The sequence below is a fragment of the Panthera pardus genome, unplaced genomic scaffold, assembly GCF_024362965.1.
Source record: "Panthera pardus isolate Hobbes unplaced genomic scaffold, ASM2436296v1 HiC_scaffold_5, whole genome shotgun sequence".
Classification (NCBI taxonomy): Eukaryota; Metazoa; Chordata; class Mammalia; order Carnivora; family Felidae; genus Panthera; species Panthera pardus.
Window position 1 is genome coordinate 4767287 of NW_026526980.1, and position 21637 is coordinate 4788923.

Consider the following 21637-nt stretch of genomic DNA (forward strand, 5'->3'; position numbering starts at 1 on the left):
CAGAGGCTCAAGACTCCAGTTGTGTAAAGGGGTCGCACCGCCCCCCAGGCTGGGACGCTGGAGCCTTCAAGATTATGGGCCACGGTGCCCGGTGCCGGAACTGTAGCCACACAGGTGCTCCTTGCCAGCTCGTGGCCGGTGGGCAGTGCTGGGAGAGGAGCTCACAGCCGTGGGGGCAGAGGCCCACCTCCTCAATCCCTCTGTATATCAGTTTGCCCTTCTGTAAAATGCAGAGATCGGGCCAGATCAGCCTTGCCCCAGCTGCGGGGTTTGGGGATGGTTCTGGGTGAGTTGGAGCAGTGAGAAGATTCTCGTTGAGATCAGCTGCAGGGGAGCCTGGCGTTAGTGTCCTTCACACGTCCCCTCTCCAGCACGCACAGCAGGCCTTGCTCCTTTCGTGCGTGTGTTTTCCCACCTGCTTTCTGTTGACACTGGCGTGAGGCTTATAGTAGTGATGAAAACGTGTTTTCGTTTGAAAACATTTTCAAACTTAGAAAAGTTTGGAAAAAGAAATAGTATAAAGATCACCTGTTTACCTTTTGTCCAGTTTCATCTTTTAACACATTCTAGCCCATTTGCTTTCCTATTTGTTTTCCCTCTCCCTGCCCCTCCGCCCCACACTTTTTTTCTGGATAAGTTGCACCCATCACGTCCCTTCCCTCCTGTCGGTGTCAGCACGCGTTTGCCAAGGATAGCGCGTTCGCTTTGGTGAGCGCCGTGCAGCTGTCCGCCTCCGTGGAGTTTTCTGCTGTCTGCGGTTCAGCTTGTCCGTTGACCTAATAACATCCTCCAGAGCATCTTTCCCCCACCAGTAGAACATCTAGTCTAGGGTCGGGTAGTGCCTTTTTTTGTCGTGCCTCCCTGGCCTTCGTCAGGCTGGAGCGTTTTCCCACAGCCTTCTCTTTTACGACATTGACCTCTCTGAAGAATGCAGGACCTCTCCCTCCTTTGCTTTACTAAAACGTTCCTCATTCTGTCTTTGATGTTTTCTTTGTGATAAGATGAAGGTTATGCATTCCGGGCATAGGTGGTGGCATGTCCTTCCCCGTGTGTCCCATCTCGAGGCACATGATGTCCTTTTGACCCTCCCGGGTGACGTGAATATCGGTCACCTGGCTAAGGTATCTCCCGGTCTCTCCACCGTATAATTGCTTTCCCTCTTCTTGACGACTAATTAGCAACCCGTGGGGAGCTACTTAGAGATAATGCAGATTAATCTTGTGCCTCATTAAAGTGCCCCCCTGGGATTTGTTCCTCATTGATGATACCTGCCTGAGCCACTCTTTACCCGCATGGTGACAAAATGTTGATTTTCCAACGTCAGCACTCTCTCCACGTTTAAAGATCAGCCCTCAGCATTCCGCTGTAAGGGAAAACCCCTCTTCTACCCGTTTCTTTATTTATCTCTTCTTGGCACAGGCCATGGATTCCAGTTTTTAGTGGTTTGTGTTTCGTTACTGATTTAATTAATTTGATGCTCAAATTGTCCCAGATTTGGCCGTTGGGAACCCTTCTGACCTGGCTGCTGTGTCCTTGTGATACAGTCCCCTCGTTTCTTTTGAGCAGCCTTTATGCCTTCTGGCGTGACAATTTAACCAGGTTCATCTTGTACCTACGCTGCCCATACCCAGGATGAACCCTTTCTCTGCAAAGCCCTGGTTCCTCTCCATGGGCAGTGGTGTTAGAGACCAAAATCTGGGTCCCAGATGTGCTGATGGCTCCCATGGTGCTTTGCTTTTTGGCTCTTTCAGTGGACAGAGCTAGAAAATAGACGCGTGTATAAACACAAAATACACATTTCCTCACGCATGCATATGCATACGTACAAACGCGTATGCATGTGCATATTTTAGAAATCGTGGATTCATACCAACACCTCTAATATTCATACCGATGCAGCTCAGTACCCAGAAGGCTCTTTCTTGCCTTCTCCCGTTCCAGATCTGTGTGTCACTTCTTCATCTGGAGCCTTGCCTCCCAACAGCATCAACACGTTTGTTTGCTCAGTCCTAGAATACATCTAAAAAAGTTTCAGTTTGTTTATTGTGTAATAAACAAGAGTTCAGGATGGTTTGCAACTCCCCCTCCCTCCTCAAATGCTTCACACATCTCCCAACTGAGGGCATAGAGTCATGTATCCTGTTTATAGCTATTCACATTAATCTGCCTCTCCTTTTTTCTTTCCCCTCCGTCAGGGTAGATATGGTATGTATTTGAAAAAAATTGGGGGTCCTATTTTTTTTTTTAATCTTCTCAGTTTAGGGTTCTTCCTTCCCATTTCTTAATGGTTTAATTTCTATTGAAAAAATATATGGACTGTGAACAAAAGTGTGCAAAAAGGTTTGTTCAGGAAGGGTGCCTTCCATATTCTTTCCACCCATTCCCCTACCTCTGGTAGATAACCACCTTGGATTATTTTCTGGGATATCCTTCCCGTATTTCATTTTGTAAGAAGAAGCCGATTTATATATGTTTTCTTGCTCTCCCTTCTCTCTTACACGCAGGGTAGCATGCTGTATATGCTTGCTCTTCTCTCCCGTATCAGTACAGCGGTTTTCCTCATTCCGGTTTGCAGCTGCCTTGTGTGTGTGTGTGTGGACAAGTTTATTCAACTGATCTTTATGCTTGGACATTTAGGTAGTTTCCAATATTTTGCAACTACAGATAATACTTCAGTGAACCCTCTTGTGCGTGTGCATTTTCATATTGTTAGGGGTGTATCTTCCAGATAAATCCCTGCAAGTGGGGTTGCTCAATCGAAGAGTATTGATAGTGACTGAAAGTTTCCTTTTAAAATGCATTGAAGTCAAAAGAAGAAAAATGAGGTCAAATACAATGATTAGGTAGGTGACAAATGGGACAGGCGACACATAGATATGGCACACATCGTAGAGGCAGGCAAATGACCGAAGTTGGAGCAGAGCTGAGCTGGGTTATTGTCCCGGTCCCTTTACATTCCGGAACAGAAACCTGGATGGGATGGGGGCTCCTGCTATATTATAGCAGGGTCAGGTGGAGCTCCCCGAGAATTCATCATCAGAGCCTGAGTCCTGGCCTCAGCGTCGGTGGAAATCCGTGCATGCATGCCCCCTGATCCGCTCTCCTTGGTGGCAGCAGCAGGGTGCGTGTGCCCTGGGAGGGGAGCGAGGCTGTGCCCAGGCAGGCCTGTGTCTGCGGAGAGATGTGGGCCCCGGAGGGTTCATAGAACCATGCCCGATGATCTGGTCTGGCATAAAAGAGAGGTTCACTTTGGCACTGAATCACCAGGAAAGGAAAGGTCAAATCTTCTTTCTCATCCTCTTTTAAAGATGGCTGTAGAATCCATTAAAAAAAATTTGTTTTTAATGTTTATTTCCTCTTGAGAGAGAGAGAGAGCTACAGAACATGAGTGGGGGAGGGGCAGTGAGGGGGAGACAAAGAATCTGAAGCAGGCTCCAGGCTCTGAGCTGTCAGCATGGGGCTCGAACCCGTGAACCAAGAGATCGTGACCTGAGCCGAAGTCAGACGCTTAACCGACTGAGCCACCCAGGCGCCCCACGTAGATTCCATTTTAGAATGGTGAGAATGTGGAGAGACCGTCTCCCCAAAAACCTATTACCCACCCCTCTTTCGCCCACTTGGCATTTTGCATGCAGTTGCAGGGAGTTGACAGACCCTGGGTAAGAATCACAGCTCTTGGGGGTTGTCTGGATAAGATGGTTAAAAAGAAGCAGTGGAGGAGCAGGGACCTGTGTTGGCGTTGGAAGGACTGTGGTACATTCGTCAAGAGAGTTAACCTCAGCCGAGCGGCTCGCTCCACAGCTGTGCTGGCTGCAGGAGGGTCAGGAGGCTGGGGACAGCTGTGGGAGCCAGGGTGACAGAACCATCGTTGCGCGTGGAGCTGAGAGGCCCTCGTGGGCCGGTCCCGCGCGAGGACATGACCCGGGAGCCGAGAGGGCAGCAGTCCTGGCTTCTGCCGCTGCCTTTCTGGCTGTGTTAATTGTCACTGTGCTTCTGGGTTCCGTTTCCTCATGTTCAGTACCCGGGACCAAACCAGTGGTTTTCAGCAGTTCTGTGTGAAGCTCCACAGAGTTCCAGAAGGGAGCTTCAGGGGCAGGAGGGAACCCATAGTCAGAGACGTCTGGGAGCCCACCCACCCTTTACCTGGAGCGACTCTGGTCCCATCTGCTCATCGTGGTGCTGTGCCATGGGGAATTGTCATTCAAAATTATTGTGCAACTCCTTAACTAAATTTGGTGAGCACGAGACAGGCTTATCTTTCGCTGCTCCTCTGCTCCAGAGTTCCCAGCATCCAGGGAGATGAAACAACCCAGAAGGAATTACCACGTCAGAGCAGCGTATTCTCTAGAGTGAGGGGCTAGGGCTCGGCCCCGTAACCTCGGGGAGTCCTCGGAGCTGAGTTCCGCCTTGTCAGCCGGGCTGGGAGGCACGGGAGCTTGCAGCGAGCGGTACGGGAGGCGTGTCACGGGTCCCAGGGTCGAAGCCAGAGGCTGGCACCACAGCCAGCCTGCTAGTTTTCAGATGTTTTCGCTGGCATGCTCTATCAGGAACACAGAACAGTCAAGTAGATCTGCGATTTCAGCACGCGTCTTCCAAACACAGATCCGTTTGTTGTAAGTCGCACGTATTTGTATTGCCGTGTTAACGTTATAAACAACATAAACGGGACAGGTTTTTTAAAGGTGAGAATAATTAAAAATATAAGGTGTCTGCCCCACAGCAGGGAGGTGGGGCTCATTGGGAGGCCACTGAAGGAGGTTGGTGGGGGGGAAGGCGCAGACGCAGGAGGGCGTGGTGGTTCTCAGCCCCCAGTCTGTGCCGCCGCCTGCTCTTGGCGGCGGCCCTGGCTGCTCGGACTCCTGCTGACTCGATAGCTCCCTGTGAATCGACTCCCTTTCTTCCCCTTACATTTCGCCCCCTCAAGTGGCGATAGCCGCGGTTGAAGAACAGGTTCTCTGTGTGGTTAGAATTTTCTTCCGGTGCGCGTGAAAATAAATACAGAACTACGCAAACAAACTGTCCGGACACCACTTGAAAATCGTGGGTCGGCCCCCGCGTCTGTGGTGGGGGCGGCCCCGTGGGAGGCTCCGGTCTGCAGTGTCTGACTCCGGGCCACACTGAGAAGGAGGGGCTAGCGGTCGGGGCCCATGTGGACCGGTGGGGGATGCCCTCGTCCACTCCCGAGGACCGTGGCAGGTGCAGCCGTGCCCGAGGGGGTCCCAGAGGGTGGTGGGCACGGGATGTCTCCCATGAGAACACGGTGCAGGCTCAGGGCAGACTGGGTGCGGCTCTGGGTCACCTGCTCCACGTTGTGGCGGCCGTGCATGCGTCGCTTCCGGCCCTGTGTGCAGCCAGAGCCTCGTCCCCCTGTCCGTCCCATCACTGAGCGCTTGCCCTCTGGTCGCAGGCCCTGGGCCCGACCCCAGAGGCCCAGCGGAGAGCAAGACAGACAAGGCAGCTGTTCTTACGAAGCCCCCATTCGAGTGGGGGAAGGCAGACGGGAAGCAAGCAAACGGATACACAGAACATAGAAAATCCCGGCAGTTACAAATGCCAAGAAGTAAAATTGAGACGGGGCAGAGGGGACACATTCATGCAGAAGAATTCCACGTAATTGATGGATGCTACCGCCTGCTCCAGGAGCTGGAACGTGGTAACTCCCCCTCCTCGGCTGTGGGCTGCGCTTAATGACTCATTTGCACCGAGTGTTGAGTGGAAGGAGGAGGGCAGGTAACTCTCTGGTGGGGAAGTGTGACCAGCGTCAGCTCCGTCAGGTGGTGTAGATGTCACATAAGCGGACACGGCGTTGTGTTGGGAGCCCGTACCCTCGCTGCAGCGGGGTGAGAAGGGCACGTCTCCTGCGTGGGCTTCCTCCCGGAACCTGCAGGCCTAGTCTAGTGATGAGAAAACACCAGACCCAGGTTGGGGGACGTTCCGCAAAATAACCTGACCAGTTCTGTCTCCTCAAAGCTGTTAGGTCACCAGAGGCAAGGAAGTCAAACACTTGGTCACAGCCAGGAGGAGCCCAAGGGGACGTGGTGACTGGATACAACCTGGTACCCTAGATGGGATCCTGGCACAGGAAGTGGACAGGAGGGAAAAACTAAGGAAGTATGAATGAAATACGGATTTTAGATAATAATAAAGAGGTAAAGGAAAAACAGGTGTAGAGGGTGTCGGAGAAGACCTCTCTGAGGTTGGTGGCATTGGAGCTGGGCCTCGAAGGATGTGATCGGGTCAGGCCAGGGTAGGGAAGACCGGGGGTGAAAGCGTCCCGGGCAGAGGAAGCAGCCGTGTAACGATCCTGGGCAGAAACAAGCTTGGGCCCCTCAAGAGCGTGGAAGAAGCTGTCAGCACAGCTGGAGAGGCGTGAGGCAGAGGAGGCCAGGCAGTGAGGTCAGAGGTGGACAGGGGCCAGGCCGTGTGAGGCCTCGACGCCATGGAAGGCGTTTGGATATCATCCCGAGTGTGATGGGAAGGCGGCGGACAGTTCTGAACAGAAGGGCGACATGAGCTAATTTCCACTTGAAATAACTTGAGTCTGTGTGGAGAACAAACTGGGGGTGAAGGGAGGCGGCGGCCAGGTGGGAGGCCCTTGTGCCGGTCCAGGGAAAGACCATGGCTGGCAAGGGCCGCCAGAGTCCTGGGCGCGCTCCCGCCCCTCAAGAAACAAGTGCAGGTTCACACATCAGCGTCCTTTCCCTCCTCCGTCTCCTGAAGATGGGGGTTGACCTGAACTCTGGGTTCCAAGAACTAGCTGTCTGAAGGTCCACACCTCATGTCAAAGACCCCCATGACACGGACACCTTACGGCCCACAGCTAACCATCTCCAATTCAAGACGTTTTCCTCTCCTGGTTCATATCTCTTTCGGAAAATAAACCATGGACGCCGTGCTTCAATCGTTGCTTCAAGTTGCCCTTATTTAATTGGGAAAAATACAGTGAGGTTTCTAACCTCTCCCTGCCTTCTGGAAGTTGTCGGGGGGAAAAGGAAAACAAAAGCTTCAGGCGCGTCAAAGCCTCTTGTACGGTGTAAACGGTTTCAGAATATTCTCAGTGAATCGGGTTATGATTTATTAACCACGTATCATTTTTCTTGTGCTGCCTCCACTCCTTTGGGAAGGAAGTGTGGTATCAGTGGAGCAGAATAAGTATCTTAAAAAACACCTTGACATTGAATAAGCTACTGCAATTTGTGCTTTTTGGGGGGGGGGGGGGCGTCAAAGTCAGGGTCACGCTTCTTGGCATTGCCGGGATGAGACGGGAGAGGGGTTCTGGCCTCTGTCTTATTTGTCCCCGGCCTGTTGCCGATGTTCCCGTCACTGCCGGCGAGCCCTTGCTGGACGTGTTAGGAGCCGTCCCCTCAGGCTTTGTCTGTGGCCCGGCTGTGTCTGTAAATCCAGGTCCGTGAAGCTGTCTGGGCTCATCCCGGTCTCTGTGTTTGCTCCTAGAGATAGAGATGGTGATCATGGAGCGCAGCAAGCTCCCGGAGCTGGCGGCCAGCACGTCCGTGCAGGAACAGAACACCACGGACGAGGAGAAGAGCGCCGCCACGGGCTTGGAGAGCGTGCAGTGGAGCAGGTGCTGCCCGTCGTCCCCCGCTCGGGCTGGTGCCGCGGGTGGGGCGCCTGCCAGTCAGGGTGGGGGGTGCTGCTCCGTCACTGGGGCGAGGACGTAGGCTGAGCGATGAGGGGGGCTGCCTGGGCCGGGGTGCCCCCCAGAGGTGACCGGGGGCCTCTTCCCGCCACCCGTGTGGTGCCTTCTCCTCCGCAAAGTCGTCCTGCTTCCTCCCTGCTCCTCCAGCCCCTCGGCCACCACAGGCACAGCCCCTCTCGAGAGGCGCAGGAACGAAGCTGCCACTCAGCCCTGTAGCGCTCACCCCTTGGAAAGGGGAAGACTGAGACATGGCGCCCCCCCCCCCCCCAAGCGCTTTGGGGCTGTGCCCTGTCCTAAAGTGTGTGGGCCACCCCGTGGCCGTGCCCTGCCGCTCCCAGGAGGGAGCCCCTTGGGAGCCGCGTTTGGATCTCCCTGGCTCATTCGTTCACTGCCGTGCTACCCCGCTGCCTGTGGGGCGTGCCCTCGTGGCTCAGCCAGCGTGATTTAATGCTGCTGTCCACCTTCGACTTTTCCCCTGATTTTTCATTTCACTGATGGCCCGCGGCAGCGAAATCCTCTTAAACCGTGGAGATGCCACATTTCCCGGAAACTTGCTGCAGCACCGCCCCTTCCAGAATGAGACGGGGCGTAAGCTTGCTCTCAAAGTGTGCGGCGAACTGTTGCGAGGGCTTCTTCGTTTCAGAGTTACTTCCTCAACAGGTGGCCCCCCGGGCTGACCCCCGCACTGTCCTGATCCTCCTTCAGGGTTCATAAACGCACGGCACGTCGGCCTGCAGAGCACTCCCTTCCTGGCCTCTCGGGCCGGAGCGGCTGAAACACACACACCATCCTCTTTATTCGTCCAGCTTGAAGCGGAGAGTTGAAGCACACTAATTTTTTCCTCCACATCCCTTGGCTTGGCAAATGTTTCAGTTATCTAACAGACAGGATTAATTTCTGTCAGATGCACAAGGGGGCCATTTTTACTTTGGTTTCAACAAAAAACCCTGGAGTGTGGTGCAGGCTATCAGTTGTTGGAACTCACAGAGACCTTTTTGATTTTGCTTGGCAGCAAAGAACATAACTCCTGGAGCTCTGAAAATGAAGGAAATCATTCTCAACACAGAAAGGGACGGGAAAACAACCTTCAGTTGCTTGGCACAGCATTAGTTAGGATAGGAATGATTGGAAAAACCACAAATGACTAGTAGCGGGCGGGGGGGGGGCGCACATAAGCAAACGGGGGAGCGTCGGCTTGATAGAATGTCAGCTGCTGCTTTTAAGTGAATACTGTCAGGATATGTTGGGTTCCTTAGGATCTAATAAATGGAAACAGAGCACATATTTGACATAGTATGGTAATAGTATAGCTTCGCTAAACGAAAGAAAATAAGCATGTAGTCTTTAAAAAAAAAAAAAAAGGCGACAGACCAAATTGTTATGTTTTGAGTGTTCGGTTGAGATTTCTTTCTTTTTTTGTTTTTTCCTGATTTTTAGTGAAGAGAGGGGTTTTCTTAGAGTCGATTGAGATTGTTTCGTAACTTTCCGTGACTTTAACTGACCTCTTTTACCACGTGGCTTGTAACGGAAGCTGAGCATGGTGCCTCGAGTTGGGCCCACGTGCAAGCTTGCGGCCGCGGGAACCCTTGGGTCAGGGCTGTGCTTTGCTCTGAGACCCAATCCAAGGAGAGACTGGAGCAGGTCGATAGTTGCCTTCTCCTCTGCGAAGGTATCGAGCTGTTGGTTGTCAGAAACACTGCCGCGGACTTCTCCCCTCCCGGTCCCGGGCACTGAGCAGGGAGGAGGGCGCTCCGGGGGAGGGAGGGAGCGGACTGTTCTCCTTGACATGAATCGCATCTTGACATTGGCCCACTTGTCTGAAGAAACAGTGAAGTACAAAGCGGAACTGTTCTCCTGGTCCTCGTATATCGTGGGCCTATGTCTGCATTCGGGGTTAAATGCAGGCCTGAGAAACTGAAAAATGTTTTAAAAAAGTTTTTTTTTTCTTTTCTTTAAAAAAAAAGGTTAAAAAAAATTACAAAAGTAATACACATTCAGAAAATGTGAAAACATTTTGAAAAAACGTATGAAGAAGGGGAAGAGGTCTCCATGATGCCAGTCTCGAAGGCAGCTGTCACTAGTGTCCTGGTTATTTCCTGCCCGTCGTTTTTCATTGCCCGTTTAGTGGGAACTGTGCCCTCCGTGCCCCCAGTACTTACACTTTACCATGCCTATCATTTTGTCTTCTTTCTTTCCATTCAATACCTAACACCAGGCATCTTTTTCACTGTGCTGTACTCTGAGCAAACACAATGCTAATGGCTGCACGACACTTCATCTCCTAGAAGATGTTATGTCCCCCCGGCCCTCCCTCTGTTCCTGGGCATTTGGTTATGTGTATTGCTCCCAAACGAAAATATAATCCACATTCCAAGCGGCTGGTTTACAAGAAAACGTTTTATCCTGCTCTTAAGTTTGGAAGTGTTCTTGCCAGGAACTTACAGAAACCCAAATCCGCACATGGCAAAACTATCCAGGCATCCGAAAGGTGCCGGATCTGGGCCGGGGAAGGTCTGGGGCCCTGGAGAAGCAGCCTGGACCTAATTGTCCCCTTCTAAAAAGGGTTCTTCCTTCAATTTCCGAGTGTCCGGTGTTCATTTGAAATGTTGCCACAAGAACATTTTCACTCCTTTCTCTTTGGCCTCTTCCAGTTAAATATTTTGAATCACTGGTATGTTTATGGGATTCAGATTTTTTTTTTTTTTTTTTTTTAAGTCTAAAAGGTTAGGCAGTGAAGCGTCTCCCTGTGTGTCTGCCACACCTCTTCACTGCCCCCTACACAGTGGTGTTGACGGTGGCTGTGTGGCCTTCTAGGAGCTACGTGTGCTCCCGTCATTCACCAAGGTGCTCTGTTTTCTTGGCTTCGGCCTGGCATCCAGAGAGGCGGCCACCGTTGGTCACAGGCTCAGAACCCCCTGCCTGTGCGGCCATATCTGTGCGTGTTCTATCATCCTTGTGATGAACGTCCTTGTTCTATCTCTCCAGACCAGGCCCTTCCCCTGGAAGGGCAGCATTTGGGGTGTGCGGTTTGTGGTATTTCCACTAAGCATCAGAGTTGAGACCTCACATCGCTTCTTGCCCGTCAGAGAAAGTCCGTCCAAGAAATTGCTGGGCCAGCACCTGCCAAAGCGAGCTCGTGGAGAAAGTGCCCTTGGAAAACACAAAACAGGGATCCTCTGTCAGCTGCTCCACGCGAGGACGCTTGGCACTGAGCACCCGGGCCTGTGTTCAAGGCCCTTCGTGGTTTCACTTGAACCCTCACCGGAACCCTGTGAGGGTTTAATCCCTACCTTCCCGATGGGCAAACGGACAGGTTTTAGGTAGCTGACCCAAGGGTTTGCAGCTAGGAGAGGCTGAATCCGAATTGGAACCCAGGCAGTCTGGCTCCAGGGCCCACATTCTGCAATTGTTCGGACTTGCTGGTGCTCTGTCTGGTGTTGTCTGTCTCCCTCGCCACTCCCTTTTCTTCCTTCGCTCCTTACTCGTCTCAGCGATGATGTGGTCCATCTGTTCGCCGGCATGGGAGTGCCCCAGGAGCAGGGCTTTGCGTCGTTTACCCCCATTGTCTAGAACAGCTGGGGCATGACTGTTGTGTGCTAAGGGGTCTGGTCCTCTGTCACTTTCCCCTGGAGATAGCTTCCCACAGGCAGAGCCCGTCCCCAACGCCTGGTGTTGGCCGCGGCACTCAGAGGGCTCGCCACGTGCTGGTGGGAGAGAAGTGGTCACCGTGTGCGCCAGGAGGCTCATGCGCACCCCTCCTCTTTTCCAGACCCTTCCTAGATATGGTGTACCACGCCCTGGACAGCCCGGACGACGACTACCACGCACTGTTTGTGCTCTGCCTCCTCTATGCCATGTCTCATAACAAAGGTAAGCCTTCTCACCTCGCCCGCCTTCCTGGCATCCCCCTCCTCTGCCTCGTGGAACAAAAAAAGAAAGCCGCTCTCCTTGAGGGATGCCCTTTCTGGTTTTGGCAGACTCCCCCGAAACTTCTCTTCAGCCTAGTCAGAATTTCTCAGGTGCTTTTGCACAGACCAAAGCCACAGGAATTGGTTACTCAGGCAATATGGCTGGTGGGAGGAAGGGTACAAGTGAGTGTCTAACCTGGTATGACTATCTTCACACTGTGGTTTTCTTTCGACCCCTCGCTTTTACAACTAGCTGAGCACCCGACCTCTTTTCCTAACATCAGAACTGAAATCAGTCAAATTGTGATCTTGGTTTTGCTATTTATAATAGCTGAAGTTCTTGCTCTGGGTTGAGGGCTAAAATAGACCCTGGGCAGATTGGGTGGAATTGTAGGTTTCCTTTCTGAAGAAAGGTGTGGTTCTCTGGCTTCCCCCATTGAGGTGGAGTGGTCAGGATCAGAGTCCCGTGGAACTGACAGATCTGGTTAGGATTCATTCATTCACTTCCTCGCTGGGGACGGCCTCTGGTGTACCCCCCACCTGGCTTGACACCGGTAGGTTCTGAAACCTCCACATCAGAATCTCTGCACAGAAATCAAGAACATTCTTTCTGGCCTCTGCCAGGAGCTGGGCTTGGCGTAGAGGGGACTTTGTAGCAGGTGACGTTTTAGGAGGTTTTTCATAAGCTAATTGGGAGGTGTGGAGGTGGATGTGGGTTTTACTAAGGCAGCCTATGCCTAGAAACGTTTAAGAAGCCCTTGACATAGTAAATATTTACTCTTAAATCTTTAACCCTGATAAATAAGTGGACTAGTGGCAAAAATATATATGTTAAAAAAAAAAAAGCCTCTCCTCCCATCTCTGTCCTCCACCCTCTTCTTCAAGGCAGTTCGTGTTAGCAGTTTCTTGCGTGTCTCTTTAGAGATCTCCATGCAGACCCAAGTACAAGCGTATAGGATTTTATTTCTACGACTGCCCCGCACTGAACCATAAATAAGGTGTCCCTAATTGTCCATACCCTGTTTTTCTGACATCGTCATGTATCCACGTATCATGTTCCTAGAGAACTGCCTTGTTCTTTTTGATCGTCGTGTCTGTGCATCATTGATTCTGCCATCATCCCCTTATTGAACAGCACCGAAACTCCTTCCAGGCTTTTCCCATCCTGGAGGGGACCCACCGTGATGGCTCTTGTCATTTGTGAGTCATTGTGCACCCGGCAAGAGACCTCTAAGAGGCGCTCAGCAGGCTCGGAATCCTGCTGACATTTCCTCCCATCTCGCTCGCTCCCGTGGCTTCTGCGATCCCCTCCAGCCCCTGGCGTGGTGAGTGGCACGCAGGAGCCCTCAGTTTCTGGGCGGAAGCAGAACTCCATGAGACTGACCGACTCCCGCCCAGGTGCCGCCCACCGCTCCCCGGCACCTGACTTCTGTGCCCTCTGCAGTCCGAGCTCCTGCCCGCTGCCTGCTGGAGACTCCTACTCAGGTGTTTCAATGGCACCTGGAACAATGTGTGCCGTTCCCTGAAGTATACCCTGACCTCATCACGCTTTCTGCCGTTTCTGGTTCGGTTCAGATTGCCTACCAGGTTGAAACTACCATGACCTTTAGCTCCTTCCCTCCTTTGATCTAGCATTTGGTCGTCAGCCTTTGTCAGTCCTCCCTCTTCAGCTGTCTGATCAGCAGAATTTAACCAAGTGTGGCTTGGTGCCTGGCTCGAAGCTAGATGCTGCAGGTGAGAGCCAGAGGCACGAGGGCAAGAGAGGTCTGGGCACGTCATTCCAGTGGCCGTTATCCCAGCCTCCGTACGGGTCTAACATACGGCCGTTTCATAACCCGTCCTCCATAGCACTGCCAGGAGATCCTCTGTGACACGGTGTGGACCATGTGCCTCCCGTTCAGAATCCCTTCGTGCCTTTCCTCTCTCCCTTAAACTCCTCCCTCCTCTTCCTGGCATTTTAAGTATCCAGACTGCACCCACCATTCCAACTTGATCTGGTTCCTCTGACTTCCCTTCACAGACCTTTGGGAAGCAAATTTTTATTTGGGTGCAAATTTTTATCTAGTGGTAGAACTCTTTCACAGAGATAAACTTGGGGATACTGACACGGTACTCCCTGAACTCCTTAAAGTTCTGGTTACAAGCAACAGGAACTACTTCTCATTAACTTAAAGCAGTAAAAGGGAAAGTCTATAGGAAGGCCCCTGGGCCAGCTCCCAGGATCCGAGCAGTTGCTGAAAGACAGAGGGAAGGGCAGGAACCAACCAGCTCTGGGGACTTCCTCAAGGCAGATTGTGATTTGGCCCCAGCAGATCCCAGGTTGGGAGTCTGTTTCCATTCAGGTTTCACATTCTTGGGCAAGAGATCTGATTGTTGCAGCTTTTGGTGGTGTGTCTAACTCTGGAACATTCAGTCATGGCTGGGGGTCAGGGTCATATAGCACAGACTTGGCCCCAGGGCCCTGGGACTGGGACCGTTCCCAGAGCAATGAGCTTCTCTGGAAGCCTGGCAGCCATCCCGGTCAGTGCCAACACGCCTACCTGCTCCTGGCTAGTCTTCTACTTTCTTACATTCGTTTGTGTTTCTTCCTGCCATTTTCTCGACGCCAGTGTCCCCACCTGTTGAGATTCTGCTTGCCTGTCAAGGGTCTAGTTGCAAGGAAGTTTTTTCTGATCCCTTCAGGTGATACTCACTTGGGGTTTGTTAGTCCCATCTAATGTGGCAGGCACATTTTATACATTACTGAATTTGACCTGCCTAAAATTTTGTTAAGGAGTTTTGCATTTATGTTCAAGAGTGATATTTGTTTATGGTCTTGTAATTCTCGTTCTATTTGCTTTCAGAGTTATATTTACCTTATGGAATAAATTCAGAACCATTTCCTACTCCTGGATTGTATACAGTTTTTATGGAACTGGTATGATTTCTTCCTTAACTGTTTGGTAGAATCCACCAGTGAATCCGTCTGGGCCTAGAGTTTTCTTTGAGGGAAGATTTTTAGCTACTCAGATTCTTCAGTAGATATAGGGCTAATGAAGCTTTATTTGTTCTTCTTGAGTGAACTTTGATAGCTTGTGTCTTTCAAGGAATTTGTCATTACATCTAAATTGTCAAATTTATTGGTATACCCTTGTTCATTATGTTCCTTTGTTATCCTTTCAATGTCTGTAGGATCTATAGTAATGTCCCCATTTTAATTCATGGTATTGGTAGTTTAGGTCTTCATGTTCTTTTTCCTGATCAGTTTGGCTAAAGATTTAACAATTTCATACTAATTTTATGGATACTCAAAGAACTGTCTTTTGGTTTCATTGATTTTTCTGTACTCTTTTTCTGTTTTCTGTTTTATTACTTTCTGTTCATTATTTCTTACTGTTAGCTGCTTACTTCAGATTAATTTACTCCTCTTTTTGTAGTTTCTTAAGATGGACGCTGAGATCATTGATTTTTTAAGCTAATCAGTTTTTTTTCTTTTTTTGAAAGAATTTAACATATACTGAAATTAATCTTTTTTGTTTGTAGTTGTATGAATTGTAGCACAGGTGTGGGTTTGGTCAATACCACCATAATCAGGATTCATTACGATTCCATCAACCAAAACTTCCCTTATGCTATTATTCCTTGTCAGTCATACCCTTCCCATACCACTCACAGATATTTAACTTTTTTTTCCTTTTGTGATGAGAGTTTAATACTATAAATTTCCCTCTAAGCACTACATTAGGTGTGTGCTTAGGCACAATAAATTTTGATAGATGTGGTTTGATTTTATTCACTTTAAAATATTTTATAACCTCCCTTTTATTTATTCTTGTCTGTTGTGTCATCTGTGTAAATTCTAGTTATGTTTCTATTAGAGAATTTCCTCCTGGTTTGGTCTCTATTAGAGATTTTTCTGTCCTGGGTCATGGTCAAGTTACTTGGAATTGGTTTGATCCTTTGGAGGCTTTTAAGCTTTGCTGGTGCTGGTCCAGAACAGCCTTTAGTCTCAGGCTCACTTGGCCCCACTGCTGAGGGAGGCCCTTTCTGAAGAGTGTACCCAGTGGGCCGCAGTTGGGTGGTCTTTCCACACTGGCCGCTGGGAACACGAACTCTTGTCAGCGTTGTGTGAGCCCCAGATCGTTCCACCTGCTGTGTTCCAGAAAGTCCTTCCCTTCCGTCACATGCATGTACAGAGCAGGACTTAGCTGACGCCTCAGATGGACCGTCTGCAGCTCTCTGGTCCTCCCTCTTCTTGGTTCCAGTCACTTGGCCCCTCTGAGCTCCAAACTCTGCCTTCTCGACAGAGGGAGACTGTGGCCTTTCTTGGGATTTTCTCTTTCTGGGCCAAGGCCTGGAAACTCTTTCCAGACCGTGAACTGGAGCGGTCCCTGGGCCCGCTGCCTTCGTCTCCTCCCTCACAGGGTCACCCTCCAGTGCTGCTGCTTGTCCTGTCCAGTGTGTCGTAATCACTGTTTTATGTATTTTGCCTAGTTTTCTAGTTGCTTGAATCGGGAGGCTAAATCCAACCCATCCTGGCTGAAAGCCATGGCACTTGAAAAAGCTTTATTGTGGTCTAATCGATGTACAATAAACTGCACATATGGAGAGTGTACGCTGTGATAAGTTCTGACCTATGTTTGCACCCATGAAACCATCACCACAATCCAGACAGCGTGCATATCCATCACCCCAAACCTCTCCTCCTGCCCCTTGGTCACCGTCCCCCTGCCCGCTCTCACCCCTCTCCCCAAGCAGCACCGAGTTGTTCCTCGTCACCGTAATGAGTTTGTCCTGCCTAGAATTTCACATAAATAAAATTGTGCAGTAGGTACTCTTATTTTGCATGGCTTCTTTCATTGGGTGTGATTATTTTGAGATTCGTCACGTTGCTCTGTGTGTCGCCGGTTCGTTTCTTCTGACTGCCGAGTAGCTGGCCTCCGTGTGTTCGTCCATTCGTCTGTTAATGGGCACTTGGCTTATTTCCAGTTAAGGGTAAAGTACTAGGAACATTTATGTACAAGTCTTTTATGGACACATATTTGCTTTTTTCTTGGGTAAATACCGAATCATACAATTGGTCTAAGTTTGTTTTTAAACGTTTACTTATTTTGAGAGAGAGAGAGAGAGAGAGAGAGTGAGAGCGCGAGCGAGCATGCTTAGGGGAGGGGCAGAGAGAGAGGGAAAGAGAGAATCCCGAGCAGACTCCACGATGTCAGCACAGAGCCCAACGTGGGACTTGATCTCAGGAACTCTGAAATCGTGACCTGGGCCAAAACCAAGAGTCAAGACACTTAACTGACTGAGCCACCCAGGCACCCCAGGTTTGTTTGTTTTTAAGAAAAACTGGCACATTTTTTCCCTAAGTAGCTGTATAATTGGCGTTCCATCACCAGCGTATGACGGGTTTTCACATCCTTCGCAATACTTGTACGGCACTCCTTTTGATTTTCGTCATTCTAATAGGTACGTAGCAGTGTCTCATTATGATTTTAATTTGCATTTTCCTAATGACTAATGATAATGACTTTCTGTGTGCTTCATTTGCCACTCTGTGTCTCTTTTTTTTTTTTTTTTTTTTTTTTTTTAGTTTTTAACGTTTATTTTTGAGAGAGACAGAGACAGAGCATGAGCAGGGGAGGGGCGGGGAGAGAGAGAGAGACACAGAATCAGAAGCAGGTTCCGGGCTGTGAGCACAGAGCACACGGGGCTCGAACTCACACAACTGTGGCATCATGACCTGAGCCAAAGTCGGACACCTAACCAACCGAGCCATCCAGGCGCCCCTTTTCTGTGTGTCTTCTTTGGCGAAATATCATGTCAAATTTTTTTACGGGTTGTTCGTTTTCTTATTGTTGAGCCTTGAGTTTTTGGGTTTTTTTTACTAATATATGTTCTGGGTCCTTTATCAGATGAGTGTCGCAAGGATTTCCTCCCAGTCTGTGACTTGTCTTTTCCTCAGCTAACAACGTCTTGTGAGGAGCAGACCTTTTTAAATTTCCATGGAGATCCTGTGGCACTTTTTCTATCTCTTTTTCTCTCCATATTTTCGCTTTCATTCCGGACTGCCTGGTCTTTAAAGGCAGAGACCATGTCTGTCCCGATGGCCTACCGTGGTACCCAACTTAATGGCTGGCAGCCGGTCGGCACTCAGCCAAAGTGTGTTGACTGATCGCCTCTCGGCCGTGCGGCGGCTTCGCTGGGCTGCTCTTTCTCTTTCTGGTAGCCCGAGCTCGGGGCCTCAGCAGGGGAGGTGTCGTCTTAGGGGTGGGGATGCCAGGCTCCAGGGGGCCAAGGGGCACTTTGTCTTTCTGGTGGCTGGCTTTCCTGAAGGGCTTCCTTCCTGGAGCCGGAGCTGTGTACCTGGGAGGGAGGCGCTCCCTCATCCAGTGCTGGGCCCTGGAGGGACCACCCCACCGAGGTCCTGCCTGGGGTGCCTCCCTTTCTTTCTTGAGGCTCCTCCTCTCCCCTTCCTCCTCGACATCGAAGGGGATTTCTTCTTAAAAGAGTGGAAGTGTATAATTGAGGGAATTTAATTCCTTCTTCCATTTCCTGCTGGTGCTATTCATTTATTTCTTCCCTCAGCCTCCCAGCAGAGATCTCAGGAGCCTTATTTATTAGATGCCAGGCACTGTGGTTAATGTTGCGAATGCGGTGGTGAACCAAACACATACTTTCACAGACCCAAACACATACTTTCACAGACGTGACTGTGGCTGCTGTGGAGGGAGCAGGGCGAGAGGGGTGGGAGGTGACAGCAGTATGACAGGCAAGCGGGGACACACGGCGGTGAGGAGCTTTGATTGTGTTCTGACGCAGTGGGAACTCCGAAGGTTGTTCAGGCAGGAAAGCGTTGCACAATCTACATGGCTTCCGTGTTTACCTTCTTTTGAAAGTGACCGCTTTGTCTCTAATCTCCTTTCGTTCTGAAAGACTGTCAGTCACGAAGAATTTGTTCCTGAAGTTACTCAGTTACTTACTAAGGGCACAGCTGTGTGCCGGGCAGTGTGCTCAGCCTGGGGGCTCACAGACTCCAGGCTGACCGAGGCTGGGACCGCCGTCCGCTCATCAGGCGGGCGGGCAGCAGGCGAGGGTGGGCAGGGCGCCCCGAGAAAGGAATGGGCTGGAGCCAGTCTGCGGGCAGTGGGTGGGCAGTGACGGTGAACCGCATCCTATGGGCTGGGGTGGGGGGTGCTGAAGGTGGGTTCATCTGGGAACTGATCTGACCTCTGTGCACCCCTTAGAAAGGGTTCACCATAGTTCAGCCAGAAGACGGGCAGAATGGAGAGATAATGGGCAGGTGTGGGCAGTGTCGAGGAGGTGAAAGCGAAGGGCTTTGTCGTCATCTCTCAGGTACGTGCCACACACTTCCTGTGTGCGAGGCGTCGTTCTGGGCACTGGAACAATCTGATGAGCCTCCATCAAGTGAATGAGAAGAAATCAGGTCGTGTTGTGACAGAGAATGCACCAGTGGTGGTGGTGGTGGTGGTGCGAGGGTTACTAGCTAGGGGGGTCAAGGGACGCTGGCCTGAGGAAAGAATATGACAGCGGAGGCCTGAAGGGCGAGAAGTCCCCTCTGCCAGGATCCGGGGCAGGTGTGGTCCAGGCGAAGGGAACAGTGCGTGCAAAGGCCGTGATGTAGGCGAGAGCTTGTAGGTTTGAGGAGCAGAAAGTGAGGCCAAGCAGAGCGAGGCACTGACCAGCCGGGTGGGGACCAGATCTCGGAGGGCCTTGAAGGCTATGAAAAGGAATTTAGATTTCATTCCAAGAGCAGTGGGAAACCCTAAAGGACTTTTAAGTAGAGGAGTGACATGATCAGATGGACGTCTTTGAAGACCAGTCTGGCTACCGGGTGGAAAGTAGACGAGGCGGGTGAGGGAGAGGGTTGCTGCAGGGGATGTGGGAGGCCCAGTGGGAAGCCGCCACACCCGTCCAGGTGAGGGCTAACGTGGGTTGAATCAGCATGTTGGCTGTAGAGATGGAGAAGACTGGAAGGTTTTATGATATGTTCGGAACCTAGAAATAGGACACGCTGATAGAGTGAACGGGACACTCGGGCAACTGTGTGGGGCCATTTACGAAGATGGGGAGACAAGGAGAGGAGCGGGGCTGGGGGAAGGGAGTCCTGCCTGGTTTGGATGGGAGGGAGCACCAAAGGAGGAATCTGGGTGATGCCCGGGTCCCTGACCCTGCCACCGGTGGTGTCATTTCTAGAATCAGCGAGCGTGGGCCATCGAGCAGGTTTGGAGAGGAAGCTGGATGCTTCAGGTGTGGCACCTGGGAGCCCGGTGCCCGGGGGACCCCAAAGGAAACTGCCTAGTGGGAAGCTGCCATCTGGCTTATGCTCCAGCCCTGGCCTGTGGGCCCAGGGTCTGCATTTGATGGGGGTCTTTTGGCTGTTGGTCGGCTGGTTTTTTGGTTAGGCAGCATGCAGTTAGCCAGTTAGCCGCACTTAACCTTCAGCCTCTCTCTTCTAGATCCATACCTTCCAAACAGGGCCCCTAATGAAATGGTCTCTCTCCGATAGATTTTTCATCATAAGACAATTTTAACATAAAAGCAATGTTAATAAAAACCAAATGTTAGCTCAGGCCTTCCAGTAAATCATAATAGATTAGATGCTGCACCGAAATGAATACCCCACTGTGGAAAGGGTTGACCGGTTGGAGGAAGGCACTCGTTGTGATTCAATTGGGCCACATAATGAATTCTGGTTCATATCTGTAATAGCAAATGCAGCCGTCTCTCCTTTGTCAGGTCTGCAGAGGCCTGGCCCGAGGGAGGGGGGTGAGTTCTGCAGCTTGCGTGTTCTTCAAGGCTTCCCTACTCCACCCACCACCCTCTCGCACCCTCCATTTATCATTGTTTACCCGAGAGGAATCTTGGGCTTTTTGGGTTTTGTTTTATCTTGCTGAGAAGTTACTGGAACACAGATGAGAGGTATGGGAAAGGTTGAGAGGTAACAGGATAAAGGGAGGCTTTCGCCATGCAGAGAGCTGGCAAAACATCCTTCTGGATCTCCAGTGACACATAATCAGAACTGGAAGTACATTGGAAATCGGCCCAACATCTGGTTAGCTTTCGAAATAGTGGGTCTATAGTTTTCCAAAGCTGGCAATGCTTGCGTGACTACAGCCAAGGAGACCTCGGCCAAAAGAAAACAAGTTTTTTGCCCATCACTTACCCGGTGCCGTTGTGGTCTCTTTATCCAGGGTTGTCTGTCTCCGTCTTTCTCTGGAGCTTTGGTCTGGGTCTTTTCCACCCCTGTCCCAGATGGGGGCTATTGCTAAGGAGGAAGAATCCAGAAATCAGAACTTAGAGGGGAAGCTTCTGACATCATGGAGCCACACCCTTGCCTTCCATTTCGGACTTGCTGGGTCAGTTGGGAGTTCCGTCCCCACCCTCCCCCCAACCCCGTGGTCCCTGGGTGGAAATAATGCAGAGGGAGACCCTTTCTGACTCACTTGGACAGAGAGGGATCTGACCCCAGCGGGGAGGGAACCCGGAAGCGTGTGGTCTGCTGGAAGTCTGAACGTGCTCGCACATCTTCCCAGGCCATGTGAAGTACATCTGGGTTTCTGTGGAATTTCTCTATTGCTCATCACTTAAGGGTTGAAGCAAATAGGACAGTGTATTATCCACAGTGTTTACTTCAGTCGGAGTTTGGAAATGGCTTGCAGAGGAACTCAGTCAGGCTTGCAACAAAATCTGCCTTTTAGTGCCTAAAACCTGTGTGTGTGCGTGTGTGTGTGGGTGTGTGGAGGGGGTGCGTGTCCATGCACACATGTGCGCCGTTTTCCTGTTCACATGCATGTTCTGGTCATACCGTGACATTGGCCTTGTTAATAACAACCCTCAGCCTCTAATTGGTTTGAACCCAGAAGAATGAAGCTTTTGAATTGCCACACGGGCCTTGAAAGCCAAGGTCTGGAATGGGATAATTCAGAGTAATGGGGCGGCGGGGGGCGGGGGTGGTGGTTAGAGGCCACGGTGGGAGAAAGAGAGAGATGGGGAGGAAGTGAGGCACCTGGCCCAGGAGGAACTTTGGGGAAGGAACAGAGACGTTCAAAGGGGTTTTTGCAAAGTTTTGCCA

At 50.9% G+C, this 21637-nt stretch overlaps 1 protein-coding gene across 9 annotated transcripts in view; it reads left to right on the forward strand.

Annotated features, from left to right (window-relative positions):
- CLEC16A (C-type lectin domain containing 16A) overlaps positions 1-21637 on the forward strand; it is a 201717-nt gene that overhangs the window by 57093 nt on the left and 122987 nt on the right. For all 9 annotated transcript variants that reach the window (XR_008419366.1, XR_008419367.1, XR_008419368.1 and 6 more), the window contains exons 11-12: positions 7453-7582; positions 11427-11527. Coding sequence is in view for 6 of the 9 variants with exons in the window: in XM_053894494.1 (XP_053750469.1) it covers positions 7453-7582; positions 11427-11527 (231 nt within the window). In the remaining 3 variants the exon portion in view is untranslated. The remainder of the gene's footprint in view (positions 1-7452; positions 7583-11426; positions 11528-21637) is intronic.